We start from the raw sequence: 18,315 nt of genomic DNA, 5'->3' as shown, positions 1-18,315 counted from the left end.
GGTGGGGTTTGTGTGATATTTTGTGAATTGAATATGTATATAGAAGTTTTACTATTCTTAAGTCTCAAAGAATACAAGAGCTATGATTATATTTTTATAATTAGAGGTAAAGTGTGTTTGTGCTCTGTTTACATATGTAGATTTCTGTTAATTGACCAAATAACACTATGATAAGGCACCTTTAAAAAATACCATTTTTACTTTGGGACAAATATATCACATTTTAAAAGAGAAAGAAAGAACATATTAAACATTTAATATGCTTATATCATTGGGTTTAAGAATCTTCTGAAGCCTTGTAATCTCTTTATCTCTTCTATAAATGTATTGTCATTTTAATGCTCATGAAAGAAGGAACGCATTTAAGTAACAATAGTTGGAAGTAATGAAATTCCACTTCATATTATAGAGTCAGCCAGATGTTCAGACTGGATTTTATCCCTATATCAAGTCCTCAAGAATCTGGGATAGGCAGCTGTTAATATTGATGTTGTTAGAGGTATTGTGACAGGATATAAACTGTTCCAAACAAAGCTGCCTTTTGCAATTGCCTGATGGCAATTATTAAAACAGAACCAACTGGAGTCATTAATATGCTTAGGATCACAATAGGAATATGGATTTATTGAAATTCCTGCAGTCTGTTTTATTATTATTATTTTGATTTATATACCGCCCTATTCCCGTAGGACTCAGGGCGGTTTACAGGGCAATTAAAGTCATACCATACAAAAATTAGAAGATTTAAAACAGTTAATTAAAACAATTAATTAAATTTGGAGCCCAAAATTTAGAAAAGTTAAAACATTAAAATCCAATTAAAACCCCTCAGTCTAGGCCCGACAGCTCAAAGAGCCAAGTTTTGTTTTGCTCTCTAATGGCATTCTGCTGAGCTGATACTCAAAATTAGGCATCCACTTACAAGAACAATGATGAGAACAAAGGAAAGGAATATGCTGTTTATTAAGAATGAATATGAATTTAAACACAAGAGCTTAGAACTACCATAGATATTAGTGGTAAAGTAAAAGGAATAAAATATATGGCATATATTTTTCTTTGAATACCCTAAGGTAGGACTTGAACTCACAGTTTTTCAGTTTCTAGTCTGGTACTTCACCACTACACCAAATTGGCTTTCTTCCATCAAATTAGTCTGCAATCATTAAAGAATGTGATGTGAGGAGGTTCAGTGGGAGGAGGTTCTTCAACTCCCACTTCAGGGAGCAATGATAGCAATCTATAATTGCATTACTGTTGGATGGAACATGCTATTCAATTATTCAAGCAACTGGAGGCCGTTGCTGAAAGTTCTTGGCTTTCTAGCATATATCCAGATTTATTTTGCCATTGTTAGTTTTGTAGATGCTGCCTTATAGTTCAGCTGTAAAAATCCTAAAGGATCTTTCCTCTTTGCTAAAATGTCCTTGAAGATTGCAAAGCTGTTATATCAATTTGCAGTAGAATATTTTCTTAAATTAATAAACTGCAGCAGCTAGACTAATACATGGGAGATAAATGAGGCTTTTAGAAATAGAAGTGTGGTGTAGACAGAGGAAGTGGATGTAAACAAATGTCTTCTAAGGATTAAAAAAGAAACCTGTTCCTTTTTGTAATCCACTTAGTTCACAATTTTAATAATTAAAATGAAATATGTTTTCATTCAGAGGGTCTCATCTGTTCAGCTGTAATAATGCTCAAAAGCTTTATTTTTGCTTACATTAGGTAAAGGTAAAGGTTCCCCCGCACATGCATGCTAGTTGTTTCCAACTCTAGGGGCCGGTGCTCATTTCCGTTTCAAAGCCGAAGAGCCAGCGCTTGTCTGAGGATGTCTCCATGGTCATGTGGCCGGCATGACTAGATGCCAAAGGCACATGGAACACTGTTACCTTCCCACCGTATTTTTGCATTTTTACGTGCTTTCGAACTGCTAGGTTGGCAGAAGCTGGGACAAGTAACAGGCACTCACTCTGTTACGCGGCACTCGGGATTCGACCTGCCAAACTGCTGACCTTCTGATAGACAAGCTCAGCATCCTAACCCACTGAGCCACCGCTAGACTATGACTAATTCTGCTCCAATCCTAGCTATATTTGGGAACGTGACTTGAAGAATGTGAAACATTCCTTTCTTGAGATCTTTCTCCTCACTGTTTGCTTAAATCATATAAAAGATATAGTTCTGTAGATCTGTTTTCCATGTTGGAAGAGAAGCTTGTTCTTGTAGCTCAGATACATACACTTGATCGGCTTGGGCTGGTAATGTTTTCAAGCACCTGTCATTCTAGCAATCCTTGTAGTTTGCTGTTGGCACTATTGTTCTGACCTGTAGCTGCACAATGTAGTACTGACATTCTTACAGCTATGAGGCATAAAAGCATATCCTTAGGCATACTGGTTCAAAAGTAATAAGGTGAAGCATATTTTATTCAAAATTAATTAATGGAATAAAATCAAATTTTTTATTTTTTTTCTTTCACTTGGCCCTACCCACTTTATGGAATGCAAGTCATAGCACATCATTCAAGTATAATTCAGTCCTGTGCTTGAGACTCCCTCCACATTCAGTATGTCTCTAAATACTATTCATCAGAGAACAAGTGAGTGGAGAAGAAGTATAACCTTGGGCAGTGGGGGAGGGGGCAGGGAGAATATCCCTTATGTATTTACATTTGACCTTTATGGGAGAGGTTTAAAGAGATTTGGCATTCCTGTTGTAAATGTTCCTAGTTGGAAGCACTGGGAGGCACTGTCTCTATTTCAGATAACATGCATTATATTACACAATTCAGAATCTGAAGTCTATGCCTTGAATAATCTTTAGGAGACAGCTCAAGGCTATATGTGTGTGTGTAAAAACTGCTGAATATTTACAATTTATTTTCCATGTTCCAGAAACAAATCTGTCCAATCTGTACTGCTGAATGATCGTGATCTGGCACCAAAATTGCCAGCACAATCTGGGGATGGAGATGGAGACCTCAAATAGCATAGTGTGCTTACCTAAACACTGCAATTCTTACTTTCAAAAGCAATCACACCATATTCATATATTTTTAAGGTTTTGTTGTTTAACTCAATTTCACTGGCTGCTTTATATCTCTTTTTACTCCTTGGACTGTTGCAATCATTGACTTAGATCATTATTTAGATGCAGGGAATGGATTGACAGAAGCAGCTCCTGTATCCACCATTCTGAAAATAACAAGAGACAACTAACCAGGTCAATTAAAAACCTGCAGTTGTATGCTTCAAGAGTAACTAACTAAACAAGGCAAGTTGTGCAGCTGCAGGTTTTTCATCTTTGGCTATTTTATAGTTTAAACATTTTGTGAATCCATGACAATGACTTGTCAGTCTGATCAGTCATCAAATTATGCATGTTCATATGAGCACGAATTGAATGTTTGGCTCTTTCTTTTCCACCATAGCCTACTGCACTCTGCAGGATCACACAACCCCATGGCCTTTGTGGGGGTGGGGGTTGGGAGGAGGAGGGGAAAGATTTCAAGGGTGGATCAGAATAATGAAAGCAGAGTTGTAGAACACCCTGCACGTCCACCTGTTTTTAACCCATATATTGTTCAAACATGTGAAAGACACAGCTTGTGGTAGGACACTGACACTATTTTTGACAGTATCTTTGAAGCCCTTTGCAAGGGTTGAAAAATCACTTTGGGAAGTGGATGCTGAAGCAGTATTTCTACCTATCCAATTGCTCATGCTCAAATCTGAATTGGATACTGATACAGATTTATAGAACAATTGTTTCTGTAAAAAAAAATGGCAACTTAATTACTTACTTCAGTTAAGAACAGCTATAGGAAACAAACCTGCAATGTGATCTGACTACTACTAAATTCACAAAAAATATATTTTATACAGATTGGTTTTCAGTGCAGGCTATGCAAAAAAACTTCCAGAATTAGTTTCGATTACTTCCTTTATCCATGAAATATAATTGGGTACTAGAGTATAAGCTCCATATTTTCCGACTTCAGCACAGCCTTCTCCCCAGCTGACAATCCCCAAGAGATACCAAGTATTATGATAAGATACAGCAAAAGGTCCACCGCTATCTCCTTTGCAAGCATCCTGCCCTTCCGCATCATAGCCTGCACAAAACATGCTGTCCGTAATGAGCTTCTTGGTTGACTGCCGACAGGTCTCCATGCTCACAATGGGCAACCTAACTTTCATGAGAAAGCGAGTTAACCTACCCTTAGCATAAGTTGCACCCCATCCGCTAACTGTTCCATGAGCTACGTCTTCAATCAGCAAAGTAGCTAAGTTAGGACGAGGAAGGCAGATGGGAAGTACATTCTGGGTAAAAATGACATCGCTAGTCAATTGGACCAAAGCAATGTCATTGTTGTAGTTCTGTGAGTTATACTGAGGATGTCTCCAATAGTGCCGTACTCTCACTTTTTGTTCATCTCGTTCTCGCTGATGTTTGTCAAAATCTCCTGAAAAGCAAATGAAAGTGTGAAAACAAACAAAAACTAAGCAGTGCTGACAGTGGAAAACAAGGAAAATGAGGGGGGAAAAAAGAATAGCCTTAGATCCAGGTAGAAATACTGCACATTGGTTATAGAAATACTGATTCTGTACATTAAAAATGCTTGTAAAGTATTTTTTTCCTCAGGCACTTCAAAAACAAGGGGGTTTCTAGATGAAGCTGTCATTGTGCAACTACCCTACCTCGTTTAGAGAACTCTATGGGAAATTGAAATGACATTGTCTTCCATTAATAACATTATCATTGTTCTTCCACTGGTGCTTTCAATTTTTTACTATTTTTTTAAAGGAAGAATACAGTATATACTACTACTCGACTATGAGCCCTAGAACAAGCCAGATGTTTTCTGTGAAATAATATATGAAAACTGAAAAAGTAGAATGACTGTGGCAAAAGAAGGCAAAGATAGTACCAATAGTAACAGGAGCCTTGGGAACAATCCCAAAACATCTGGAGCACCACTTGAAAACCATTAGCCTCAACAAAATTATCATCAGTCAATTGCAAAAGGCAGCTTTACTTGGAACAGTTTATATCCAGTGATGGTATCTTTTAACACCAAAGTCACTGAGAGTGACTTGGGCAGCCATGTAAATTTTCATAAATAAATAAATAAACTCACCATAAAACAACATCTGCCTAACTCTATTCCTTGGAAAGGGCTCTTAGGTAGATTAAAAATCAAATTCTGTCTAAGTTTCTGGCCAACTATGATCAACCATAATAATCCAGGCAAAATATTTAGCTGATTGTGTGACCAACCATAATAATTTATTAAATGTATACATTGCCCAACTCCCAGAGACTCAGGGCAGTTTACAATTCTTAAACATTTAAAAAGAAAGAACAATATAAAAACCATCAAAACAGAAGTAAACAAAAAAAATTGATAATAATGAAAATAAACTCAGAGGGGAACAAAAAGAAAGAAAAAGGGCATTAAACTAGCAATTCTCTCCAAAGGCCTGAACAAATCAGGTGATCTGCAAATCAAGTACACCTCCATAATATACTCAGGCTGGTAAATAATCAGGATACAGTATCATTTTATAAAATTAATTAAAATATATCAATGTTTCTCAATCTCAGCCTTAAGATGTGTTGACTTCCTGGATGAACAATTCTGGGAGTTGAAGTGTTGAGGCTGAGAAACACTGAGGTATACGTTTGCTTGCTTCTGTAACTGCTAAGGTTAGAAATTCATTCATTTATTATTTATTTATGTGATACCAGGACAGGAGACTCTACTGCTTCTTTTAGAATACATTGTGGGGAAAATCAAGCATTACAACACTGTAATTTTGTTTGTGTCTCTCTACAACTTACCCACTGTAACTTGATGTGGGGTAATGGTATCAAAACAGTGCGCTGCAGTAAGTACCCACTGACTACTGATCAAGCTGCCTCCACAAAAACCGTAACCTCTATTATTTTGAATCAGTACCTAGGGAGAAAAAAAATAATTGTTTTTTAACCCCAGCTGCAAATCTGTATGAATTTCCTACATTCTCATTTCAATTATTTAGTATTGAATCAGAGGTTAATCGTTATACACAAAAATACAATGATTTGAAGCAACACATTTCTTCATACACCCAGAACAGTATTGCAAGCTTCCTTTTTCCAATATTTATACAAAAGGACAGCATATACTGAACAGTCAGTTGTCCTCCCTTGGGAGGCAAAGGTATCATTTAAGGATTTATTTATTTTTTATTTATTTTAATTCCATTTATATCCCGCCCTTCTCCGAAGACTCAGGGCGGCTTACAAGCTTAGCAGTAGCCTTCATTCTATGTATATGCCTGCTTATTAGGGCTTTCACACAAACCCCAAGCGGCATTATTACAAAGTCAGCTTAATTGCCCCCAACAATCTGGGTCCTCATTTTACCTACCTCGGAAGGATGGAAGGCTGAGTCAACCTTGAGCCTGGTGGGACGCGAACCTGCACTAATTGCAGGCAGCTGGTGTTACTTAAGGAGGCATTAGCCCACTGCTCCACCAAGGCTCTTTTTGGACAAATTTTAGAGGTCCTGTTGGCACTGTGCTTGTTGAAAGGAGACGTTCATGGTCTGAGGCTCCAAGCCTACATGCAATTCTCCACAGCCTTAAGGAGGCCTAGATCTCTGCAAAAAGGTAAAGGTAAAGGTTCCCCTGCACATGCGTGCTAGTCATTTCTGACTCTAGGGGCCGGTGCTCATCTCCGTTTCAAAGCCGAAGAGCCAGCGCTTGTCCGAGGACGTCTCCGTGGTCATGTGGCCGGCATGACTAGACGCCAAAGGTGCACGGAACACTGTTACCTTCCCATCGTAGTGGTCCCTATTTTTCTACTTGCATTTTTACGTGCTTTCAAACTGCTAGGTTGGCAGAAGCTGGGACGAGTAACAGGTGCTCACTCTGTTACGCGGCACTCAGGATTCGACCCGCCAAACTGCCGACCATCTGAACGACAAGCTCAGCATCCTAACCCACTGAGCCACCGCGTCTCTGCAAAAGATGCTGGTAAATATCTTGAATGACATAGAAGGAGTTAATTATGAACTATTGAGAGTTCCAACATCTGTGTTCTGTCTTTCTTTGCTTTTTGGAACTTACCTCCTAGCTTGCCACTCAGAATTAACTTCCGTTGAAAAGATTGCACCCTGCTGCTTCATAAGGAACCTCACCCTTCAATTCTAACAATGTAAAATGAGGTTATTTTATCAAACGCTTTAAGCGCAGAAGTGTTACCTGCCAAGGACATGCTCCTGGGCGGCAAAAAGATCCCCCAATTATTTTGGGGTTCCTATCTGTGTAGTTGATGTTTGACAATCTGAGTAAATCCTCTTCTGTGAAATTTCCTTCTAGCTTTTCCATGTTGTCTTCAGTTTCTCCTGTGAGATTCAACCATCCTGAGGAAGCCCAACTTAACATCTGATTCCAATTGGTCATGTTTTCATGAGCATTTGTTTCGCTTTGCGTGATATTTCCTCCCTCATAAGAACGTGTGGATCGCTTAATCAGCCCACAAGGGAACGGATCTGAAATCAGGGAGATTAAACCACTGAGTTTAAGGAAAGTTGCTTAAGCATGTTTTCATTAGCTTAAACATTAATAGACATATGAAGACTTAGTGCTAATGAAGACAGCACTAAGACTCATCTTAGGACTTTGCAATTCTTCAGATTTGAAGGACAAAAGATGAAAATACAGCCCATCATCTGTAAATCCTTAAACCAGAAATGTATTTCTCAGCAGCTGCATGAAGAGCAGTTTATATGAAAAAAAATAATGATCTTATTTTATATGCTTCCTTTGTTACTGAGTCATTGAAAAAATGCATTAAACAGTAATTCATCTTTTTTGTTTATATACTATATTTTTATTCTTTTTTTACTTTCTCAAGATATGGAAGAATTAGTTAAAATTTAAAAGTAATTTAATATAGTTACAATAACAATGAATAAGACTTCTAAAATCATAGATTTAAAAGCTACAAACTCTTTAAAGTTTGTGAACATCCAACAGTAATATCACCTGGACAGAAATTGAAAACTGTATTAGCAAAAGTCCTGGATGAATAGAGAGACTTAACCAGTACTGAAGCATACAATGCCCGATGCCAAATGTAATTAACTAGGGAGTTCAAGAGGATTTGTATCAAGAATTGTGGCTTTCATGTCACCACGTAGCAAATCACTGGCAGAAGAGGCATCTCAGGGAAACCTTGCCACTAGAATGTTGATGATGGCCGCATACTTATTAGGGTGGGCACTAAATTATAAGTCATACAGGGCAATATAAGTTATAACAATTACCTTGATTTTGACTTGATTGGAAACTTGTAACCAGTGCTTCTACTTCAGAACAGGTGTCGTGTGTCTGTGGCTTTCTGTGTCAATCTAGATGTAGAATTTTGTACTAGCTACAACTTCCAGACCAATGTCAAGGCTCCCCTCACATGTAGCACATTGAATAACACATGGTTTTTGCCTATCTAGAAAGTAATGAATATTTTGAAAAGTTTGAAAAAGGCATTCTTTGCCACTGAGTTGGAAGGATATTTTGGATACACATGAGCCAAGGGCTAGAGAGAACTCATGACTAAATGGAATGTAACCTTTTCGTATAAGCCCAGGCTTCGTTCAAATTATTCAGCACAAGAAGTTGTTTATAGAAAAGAATAGCAGATAAGGAGAAATGGCTAATGTAGCAAGAGTTATTACAACAAGTAGATGGAGAATTTAAGATGAAGTGAAGAGAACAATTGGAAGACATTTCAATTGTTTTCATATGCTCAGTTAAAAGAAAGGTTTAATATGGATAAAAAGACAATTGGAATTGAAAAACACAAAACGGGATTTGAAATTGAGCTATATCTAATGGATGAGCATGCAATAGCAAAAATGTTTTTGCTAAAATTTGAAACCGAAGAACAAGCTAAAGACTGCATGACAAAATGGACTATTAATTTTAGGTATAATATACAGATGGACACTTGGGAGACAACGTGGGTAACTGTACTTAATTTCCATTGTGTCCTAATTTGTTTCACTGAAAGAAGAAAAAAAGTTATATGAAGATTTATGGGCTTGAGGATTTAAAAAGATGTGAACTAAGTGAGGAGGTGAAAGAATTGATGTAACATTTAAGAGGAGAGAAGATTATAAGACTGTAATTATCTGTTGAAGGGAAGGTTGAAAGTCATTATATTTCATAACTTCATTTTCTTTCTTTCCCTTTTTCCTTTCTTTTTTTAGATTTGTCTTTTATTTTGTATAAAATTCTCAATATATACTGCATACATAAATAAATAAAAACCTGTAACCTGTCAAGCACTAGGAAAAATCAATGTATGATTGATGGATCAAAGTACCAATAGCCAGCCAGAATATGAACATCTAATAATTGCTAGATACCGCTGTTAATTGTCTTCTTAACTGTAACAATATTCCATGACAAGATGGATGAAAAACAGTTGGTCAGAGGCAAATATTTTTAGGTTATAAAACAAAAGATGAACCCATCCAAGTGTTGTTCTGTTCCATAACTGCAATTTTATAACTGCCTTTTGCCTACTAATTCTCTTGCTATCTTTTCTACATTGGGAAATTTTGTGGAATCAAGGAACAACAAATTAAATTATGGTAAATATCTAATTACGGATTTCGGTAACCTCCCTGCTTGCATTGGTTGAGGAAAATGTTATGTATGTGTCTGATCAGTCTTTGTACCTCTAATTACTTATAAAACTAACTAACATCCCTAAATATATTTAAGTAGATAATCCTGAGCTGCCACCGCTTACTTATGACGGGCTGGGAAAAATGAATTCAATATTTAAAGCATTGACCAAGTGTTATTCTACATATAAAGAGGAAATTTGGTCCAATTTTTTTCAACATAATACTTCATGATCTGTGCATCTAAAGTGCTCTTCATGCTGACTGGTTGGAAATTCTGGAACCATAACATAAACCCATTTAGGGAAAACCAGATTGAAAAGGGCTGCTGGAACATTTAGTTTCTAAACCCACATTTTTAAACCAGTAAAATGAGTCATTACCTGAGGGGGTACAACTCTTCCCGTCTTCATTTAGTGTATATCCTGCTGCACAGGAGCAGGTCACACGAAGTGAATGTTCGGTATCTTGGCAGTATTGCTCACAATTTCCATTTTTGTACCAGCATTCAAATTTCTCTGCATTGGAGACAGGGATGAAGGTCCTTGAGTCATTACTACTTACTCTCTCCAACAGACCATAATCCTATAATAATAGACTATCACTAGTGGGAACCCAAATCACAATTTACCATTTTTTAAATTAATAGAGGGACCTTCAAGTTATACTTGGGCCTCTGTGTGTGTGTGTGTGTGTGTGTGTGTGTGTGTGTGTCTTTGAATCAATCCATGCAGTTTTCTTGGCAATGTTTTTTTGGCAGTGGTTGCCACTGCTGTCTCTCTAAGGATAAAACTGATAGTGAGTGGCTCAATATCACTCAGCAGGCATTATACTTAAGACAAGACTAGAACTCACATATCCTGGTTTCTAGCCTACAGGTGAAACTTGAAAAATTAGAATATCGTGCAAAAGTTCATTTATTTCAGTAATGCAACTTAAAAGGGGAAACTAATATATGAGATAGACTCATTATATGCAAAGCAAGATAGTTCAAGCCGTGATTTGTCATAACTGTGATGATTATGGAGTACAGCTCATGAAAACCCCAAATCCACAATCTCAGAAAATTAGAATATTGTGAAAAGGTGCAATATTCTAGGCTCAAAGTGTCCCACTCTAATCAGCTAATTAAGCCATAACACCTGCAAAGGGTTCCTGACCCTTTAAATGGTCTCTCAGTCTGGTTCAGTAGGAATCACAATCATGGGGAAGACTGCTGACCTGACAGTTGTATAGAAAACCATCATTGACACCCTCCATAAGGAGGGAAAGTCTGAAAAGGTAATTGCAAAAGAAGTTGGATGTTCCCAAAGTGCTGTATCAAAGCACATTAATAGAAAGTTATGTGGAAGGGAAAAGTGTGGAAGAAAAAGGTGCACAAGAAGCAGGGATGACCGCAGCCTGGAGAGGATTGTCAGGAAAAGGCCATTCAAAAGTGTTGGGGACTTTCACAAGGAGTACACTGAGGCTGGAGTCAGTGCATCAAGAGCCACCACACACAGACGGATCCTGGACATGGGCTTCAAATGTCGTATTCCTCTTGTCAAGCCGCTCCTGAACAACAAGCAATGTCAGAAGCGTCTTACCTGGGCTAAAGAAAAACAGACCTGGTCTGTTGCTCAGTGGTCCAAAATCCTCTTTTCTGATGAGAGCAACTTTTGCATCTCATTTGGAAACCAAGGACCCAGAGTCTGGAGGTAGAATGGAGAGGCACACACTGCAAGATGCTTGAAGTCCAGTGTGAAGTTTCCACAGTCTGTGTTGATTTGGGGAGCCATGTCATCTGCTGGTGTTGGTCCACTGTGCTTCATTAAGTCCAGGGTCAACGCAGCAGTCTACCAGGAGATTTTGAAGCACTTTATGCTTCCTTCCACAGACAAGCTTTATGGGGATGCTGACTTCATTTTCCAGCAGGACTTGGCACCTGCCCACACTGCCAAAAGCACCAAAACCTGGTTCAATGACCGTGGGATTACTGTGCTTGATTGGCCAGCAAACTCGCCTGACCTGAACCCCATAGAGAATCTATGGGGCATTGCCAAGAGAAAGATGAGAGACATGAGACTGAACAATGCAGAAGAGCTGAAGGCTGCTATTGAAGCATCCTGGTCTTCCACAACACCTCAGCAGTGCCACAGGCTGATAGCTTCCATGCCACGCCGCATTGAGGCAGTAATTGCTGCAAAAGGGGCCCAAACCAAGTACTGAGTACATATGCATGCTTATACTTTTCAGAGGTCCGATATTGTTCTATGTACACTCCTTGTTTTATTGATTGCATGTAATATTCTAATTTTCTGAGATTGTGGATTTGGGGTTTTTATGAGCTGTACACCATAATCATCACAATTATGACAAATCACGGCTTGAACTATCTTGCTTTGCCTGTAACGAGTCTATCTCATATATTAGTTTCCCCTTTTAAGTTGCATTACTGAAATAAATGAACTTTTACACAATATTCTAATTGTTTGAGTTTCACCTGTAGTGCTTTTAAGTACTAGACCAAACTGGCTCTCCAGGTTCCTTTAAATAGCCAATTTTTGTCTTGTTTAGTGTTATGACTTACTCTCTAATTTTACACCTTCTCTCCCAGCATCTTTTGATCCCTGCTTCACCACCTGCCTTAACATAGCAGCTTAGTCGCTACCACCACCTACTTTCCAGGGGCGGCATCTACCTGATCTTTTCTCCAATCCCAACATATGTGAGATAGGATTCCCACAGATGGCAGATAGGCTGCCATCTGTGTAGTAAGTGTGGAAGTATAAGGGCAACATGTATATATATAAAGGAAATACATTTCTATAGCAGTAACTTCTGACTCTGTGGTATGCAACTAGGGAATTCAGCCTGTCCTCCTTTGGGAGGAGATAGATTAATCACACAATAAATAAATAGAAGCAAACTTTATTTTTGAAAAAGAATGTTATCATTCCTTTTAACTTTAACTTTTAATTTAAATAGTTACATGCAATATATGCAATAATAATGGAGGAAATAAAAATACTGAGTTAGTTAAATCACAGAGAGCACTTTAAGTTACTCTTCAACAGAAAAAAGTAGAGGTAAAGATAAGAGTAGAATAGAATAGAGTAGAGTAGAGTAGAGTAGAGTAGAGTAGAGTAGAGTAGAATAGAGTAGAATAGAGTAGAATAACAGAAATGGAAGGGACCTTGGAGGTATTCTAGTCCAGAGATGTCAAACTCGCCAAGTCCATGAGTCATAAAAGAGCCAAGGTTGCCTACCCCTGTTCTAGACCCTGCAAACTGTTGGGGTCTGCAGCATACTTTGTTGCCTGAATGAGGGGGAGAGGATGATACAAGGGGGCAAAGCCAGTTCTGTAGGTAGCCTGGCCCTATGACATGTAGTGCTTTACAGGTAATGACTAACCCCTTGACTTGGACCTGGAAGCAATCTGGCACCCAGTGCAGTTTGTGGAGCAATTGTGTTGTATGTGCACTTACTTTGCTCACCCAGTATGACTTGTACAGTTGCATTCTGCACCAGTTGAAACCTCTGGATACTTTTCAAAGATGGCCCATTTAGGGTATATTGCAATAGTCCAATTGGGAGATGACCAGGGTATAGAGGGTCACCCTGTCCTGGAAGGGGCATAACTGGCACACAAGGCAGAGTTGGCCAAAGGCTGTTCTTGCCATGGCTGCCATTTGCTCTTTGAGCAGGAGCTATGGGTCCAAGAGGACCCCTAAGTTATCCACTGGGTCTGTGTGTGATAGTGCAATCCTATCCAGGGCCAGAGATGACTTTTGGATACAGAGGGGCCCACACCCAGCCACTTCACCTAATCAGCTACTTCAAGCAATTTTTGGGAAGAATGGAGTTATATATATATTTAAGTTATTTATAAAAAAAATTTTGAAATTTATGTTGGAATGAAAACAGATATTATAATTCACATTTGGAAATGAAAAGGAGAAATTAGGAAGTAGTTGTTATGGTAACTGAATTAAACCTGAGTTTAAATTCTGAGTGATAAGACATTAGAAAGAAAAAAGAATATTATTATTCAAAATAATAAAGATTGGTCCATTTAGTAATAGCTTTGATGCTTCTCTGCAGCACAACACATAAACAAAAATTGCACCACAGGATAATTCTACAGCCACCAATATCCTTATCTCACACTGTAAAGCAAAGCATAAAGTAACATTCACCAGAAAACCTAACTCTAAATACACCCAAATGCCAATAGGAATGTATTAACCTAAATGTTACTGGTTTTAAAATGTTCGTCACCAACAGTGACCAAAACTTTTGCTCTGCCAGAATGATGCTCAAATAGTAGACATTCAAAAGTCAAGGTGAGACCTCTGAAATTAGTCCTCTTCCTTGATAATAACTGATGCATCTTAATTTTTAATTTTTTTAATTTTAATCCCATTTATATCCCGCCCTTCTCCGAAGACTCAGGGCGGCTTACAATCTAAAGCACAAATCAATGTGCTTAGCAATAGCCTTCATTCTATGTATACACCTGCTTATTAGGGCTTTCGCCCCCCCCCAGCGGCATTTTTACAAAGTCAGCTTATTGCCCCCAACAATCTAGGTCCTCATTTTACCTACCTCGGAAGGATGGAAGGCTGAGTCAACCTTGAGCCTGGTGGGATACGAACCTGCACTAATTGCAGGCAGCTGGTGTTACTTAAGGAGGCATTAGCCCACTGCTCCACCAAGGCTCTTAAGTTTGAAGCAAATCCTTTGACAAATCAGGGACCAGGCTATTATTTTGGTTCTCTGATTCCAACTACATGACAGCTTTTCCTGACATACGTCCTCTCTAAGCTACCCTTTTATTCACCATGCTAGTATGACTTTTGGCCAACAAAGTGTCACCAGTTTAGGAAAGCTTCCACAAAATGTTACAACAACAGTAGGTAGGCTAATGTTATTCTCCACTCACCTATTTCACACTGATTTCCTCCATACCTTGGGGGACACGTACAGGAATATGTGTAGTGTCTGACTTTACATATTCCACCATTTTTACATGTATTTTCTTTACAGGGGTTGGAATCTGTTTGGAAAAAGAGATTTGATGATAGAAATCAAATCCAGGTAAATATTTGAAGTAAGTTCTTATTTATGCATTAAAGTAATTTGTTACTCACTTCAGTTTCAATAACACACTACATAATCTAAAATATTTAAATAATAACAACAAAAATAATAATGTCAATAAAATGAGAATACAATAGATTAGTGGACAATGGAGGAAAACTATAACAGTTCATTATATGAATAATACATTAAAATAATTATATCAAGTAAATAAAATTCTTGCTAGAACAAAAGCAAAATCTTCAATAGATTTCAAATGTTAGCATAGGTGTTTATAACAATTATTTGCGCAGAATACACAGACTATGAGCAAAAGTTTTACCTTTGTAATCAAACCAAAACTCCATCTGCAAAATAAATGAAAAATAAAAACAGGTGATTAGGCCAAAGCACCCTTATAAATTAATTTAAACAATTCAACATAAATAATTAAGACACGTATGATTTAAAATCAACCTGGTTCTATAGAAAAGTTTTGAACAGAAGGTGGATCTGCCTCACTGATTTGCATAGATTATGAGGATTTGCATCATGAATATACAAATACATATGGCACCCATTTCTCAATTATATATATACCAGATTATAAAACTAAAAGCTCTAAAAGGCCTGGATTTTTTTTTAAAGACTGAGCAGTCCTTTGTTGATTGTATTACAGAAAGAACCTGTAGTAACTTAAACAGTAGTTTGCTCCAAAGTAAGACTCTACTTACTAGCTGCTATTAATTTATTATTTATTTATTAATGCTGTTAAGTGTCCCTGTATCTGCAGGAGGTATCTGGTTGAAATGATTCTCCTTCAGCCCTCAATTATGTCACTGAAACTAAAAAAAACGAGTGTAATTAAGCATAGCAAGATTAGTCTCAGCACTGTTTAGATTTAGCATTTGAAGCAAATTGCAGAATATTTTTCTTAGGTTAAGACTTTTGAACCACCCTTCTGTTAAAAAATAATATAGTTTCCACAACCTTGAAGCTAATCCAGACTAATATAGATTATTATACTCTGTTGTGTTAATGCTTTGCCTCATCATTTCCTTGTTATGTAACACAACTGATCTGTTCAAAGAGGGTTTGGGCTATAAGAAACACATCCAAAATATTCCCATACCTCTTTAGTGTGACATCCTGTAAGACCTGTAGGAGGTGAAGGATGAATCACAAGAAATCATGATTTCAGCTGGAGAAGTATGTATACAACTCCATTTTAAATACGTGAGGATTTTTTGCTGACTGTTTAAAGAAATAGAAATATTTATTCCAGCCACTGAAAGTCAAAAGATTGCTCTTGTATTTTACTTATTTATTCAGTTTGTATAACTGCCCTTCTCAAACCAGTGAATCTGAGTAGCAGACAAACATTGTATGTGTAATTCTTGTATTTATTGATTTTAATGTACCAAATTATTGCTAATTTTAAATGTTTTAACAATAGCTACAGTGGTATCCGAGAACCAGTTTGGTATAGTAGTTAAGGCACCATGCTGGAAACTAAGAGCCTGTGAGTTCTAGTTCTGCCTTATCACAGCACCATCTGGATGACTTTAGGCCAGTCACTTTCTCTCAGCCCTAGGGAGCAGGCAATGGCAAACCATTTCTGAAAAACTCTTGCCAAGAAAACTAAAAGGACTTGTCCAGGCAGTTACCAGGTGTCAACAGTGACTTGAAAGCACAAACAACAATAACAATAAAGCAAACAAAACAGTAGTTTCCATGAATGTGGTTATTTTCAGGAATCAGCAGTTTCTATGGGATGTTTCGATTAGACACACTTGCCTCTTACACTTGCATGAAATAGTCAGATGTCCCTACAATTCCATTGCTCACCGTTTTCTCCCTTGACTTGAAAATCTCTCTTGCCTCCTCAAATGAACACTGTTCCTCTCTGCATTCTCTCTCCAAATTTCCTGGGAGAATCTCCTCCAAGAAAGTGTTAGCACGTTTCTGAATCCTCAGAACCCGGTTTGCCTTCTCTTTTTTCACAAATACTGTAGGTAAAGTGTAATATATCACTAAGAATTCCAATTTCTTCAATTTAGGGTAATATATATATATGTAACAAGGGACGCGGTGGCTCAGTGGGTTAGGACGCTGAGCTTGTCGATCAGAAGGTCGGCAGTTTGGCGGGTCGAATCCCGAGTGCCGCGTAGCAGAGTGAGCGCCTGTTACTCGTCCCAGCCAACCTAGCAGTTCGAAAGCATGTAAAAGTGCAAGTAGAAAAATAGGGGCCACTACGGTGGGAAGGTAACAGCGTTCCGTGTGCCTTTGGCATCTAGTCATGCCGGCCACATGACCACGGAGACGTCCTTGGACAAGCGCTGGCTCTTCGGCTTTGAAACGGAGATGAGCACCGGCCCCTAGAGTCGGAAACGACTAGCACGCATGTGCGGGGGAACCTTTACCTTTACCTTTTATATATGTATATTCACACTGAACATACTGCATATACATGTATAATATATGCTTTACTGAAGGGCTAAACTGGGGGACATGTTTGGACATTTCTCCTGGGCTTAAATATGGGGGCGGGAGGAGAGATCCATAAATGAAATATATTTAAAAACATGTGACTGTGTTTCATCTTCAAATTTCATCTCAAAACAACACTTATGAAATTAAAATAGCATTGTTCTTAAAGTAACAATCAGAAACATATGGGTTTAAATATTAACTATGGTTGTTAATACATGATCCATATTGTGATTGTTGGTAATGAATAATAGGTACCTGATAACGAATGTGAAAAGATGATGAAGCAGCAGATTAGGAAAATCAAGGTTGGCCCCAAGAAAATTCTAGCCATTGTATATCGAAAGTGAATAGTAGAATATACTGATTTGGAGACAGTCACCTATACATAGGAAACAAGACTAAACAAAATATCCCTCAAGTACTGAGATAAGAAAGAGCGAACTAGACAATAAGAATTATGTATATCCTGTATGGGGAATAGTTGTGAAGGCTATGATCTAGAAACAAAGAGAATGGAAGCCAAATTTATTTTGTGGCCATTTGGATAGTGCCTAAAACCAGAATTAAATGTACTGGAATAATAACTCAGATATTTTGCTCTTAAAGGAAAAATTAGCATGTTGAGGAAGTTAGAAGTATCTGTTTTTATCACTGATCTGATGCACTAGCAATGGCTATATATTCAATGTGTGCAAGTGAAGAAACATCTGAAGAATAGTAGTGCAAGCAGATAAGGCCCACTTCCTTTTAATCTCCTGTTAAAACTAACGTTTTAACTGAAGCACCCTATAGGAACAGATGGTATTTCATTTTGTTTTCACAGCCGTTGATTATGCTCATTTCATCAAACAACAATTGGCATCCAATAACAGAAACTTTGTTGCTCAGGAAATCAGGTACATGTTAAAGTAAGAAAATAAAGAAAAAACCAGGCAGCTTTAAAGGAAACAGTCTCTGATTTGTTGCAGCAAATTAGAAATGTTGTGTTCTCTTACCTGATTAGGAAGGGAAAAGTGCAGAACAGCTACAAAAGCTAGGAAAGAAAAGCTACTGAAAATTATATGTTGATGATTAAACTA

At 37.8% G+C, this 18,315-nt stretch overlaps 1 protein-coding gene across 1 annotated transcript; it reads right to left on the bottom strand.

The window, feature by feature from the left end:
* Window positions 1–3,902: 3,902 nt before the first annotated feature.
* On the bottom strand, window positions 3,903–17,266 carry LOC308668550 (coagulation factor X-like; the record flags this gene model as incomplete). The annotated part of the gene is made up of 8 exons (XM_081328555.1): window positions 3,903–4,465; window positions 5,845–5,962; window positions 7,251–7,540; window positions 10,066–10,200; window positions 14,607–14,720; window positions 15,087–15,111; window positions 16,592–16,752; window positions 17,173–17,266. 8 exons carry the CDS (start codon window positions 17,264–17,266, stop codon window positions 3,903–3,905), a joined length of 1,500 nt encoding a protein of 499 aa, XP_081184681.1.
* Window positions 17,267–18,315: the final 1,049 nt, after the last annotated feature.

The sequence above is a fragment of the Vipera berus genome, assembly GCF_964194415.1.
Source record: "Vipera berus genome assembly, chromosome: 5".
NCBI lineage: Eukaryota > Metazoa > Chordata > Lepidosauria > Squamata > Viperidae > Vipera > Vipera berus.
The sequence above is the reverse complement of the archived record's forward strand: the minus strand, read 5'-3'. Positions and strand labels throughout refer to the sequence as shown.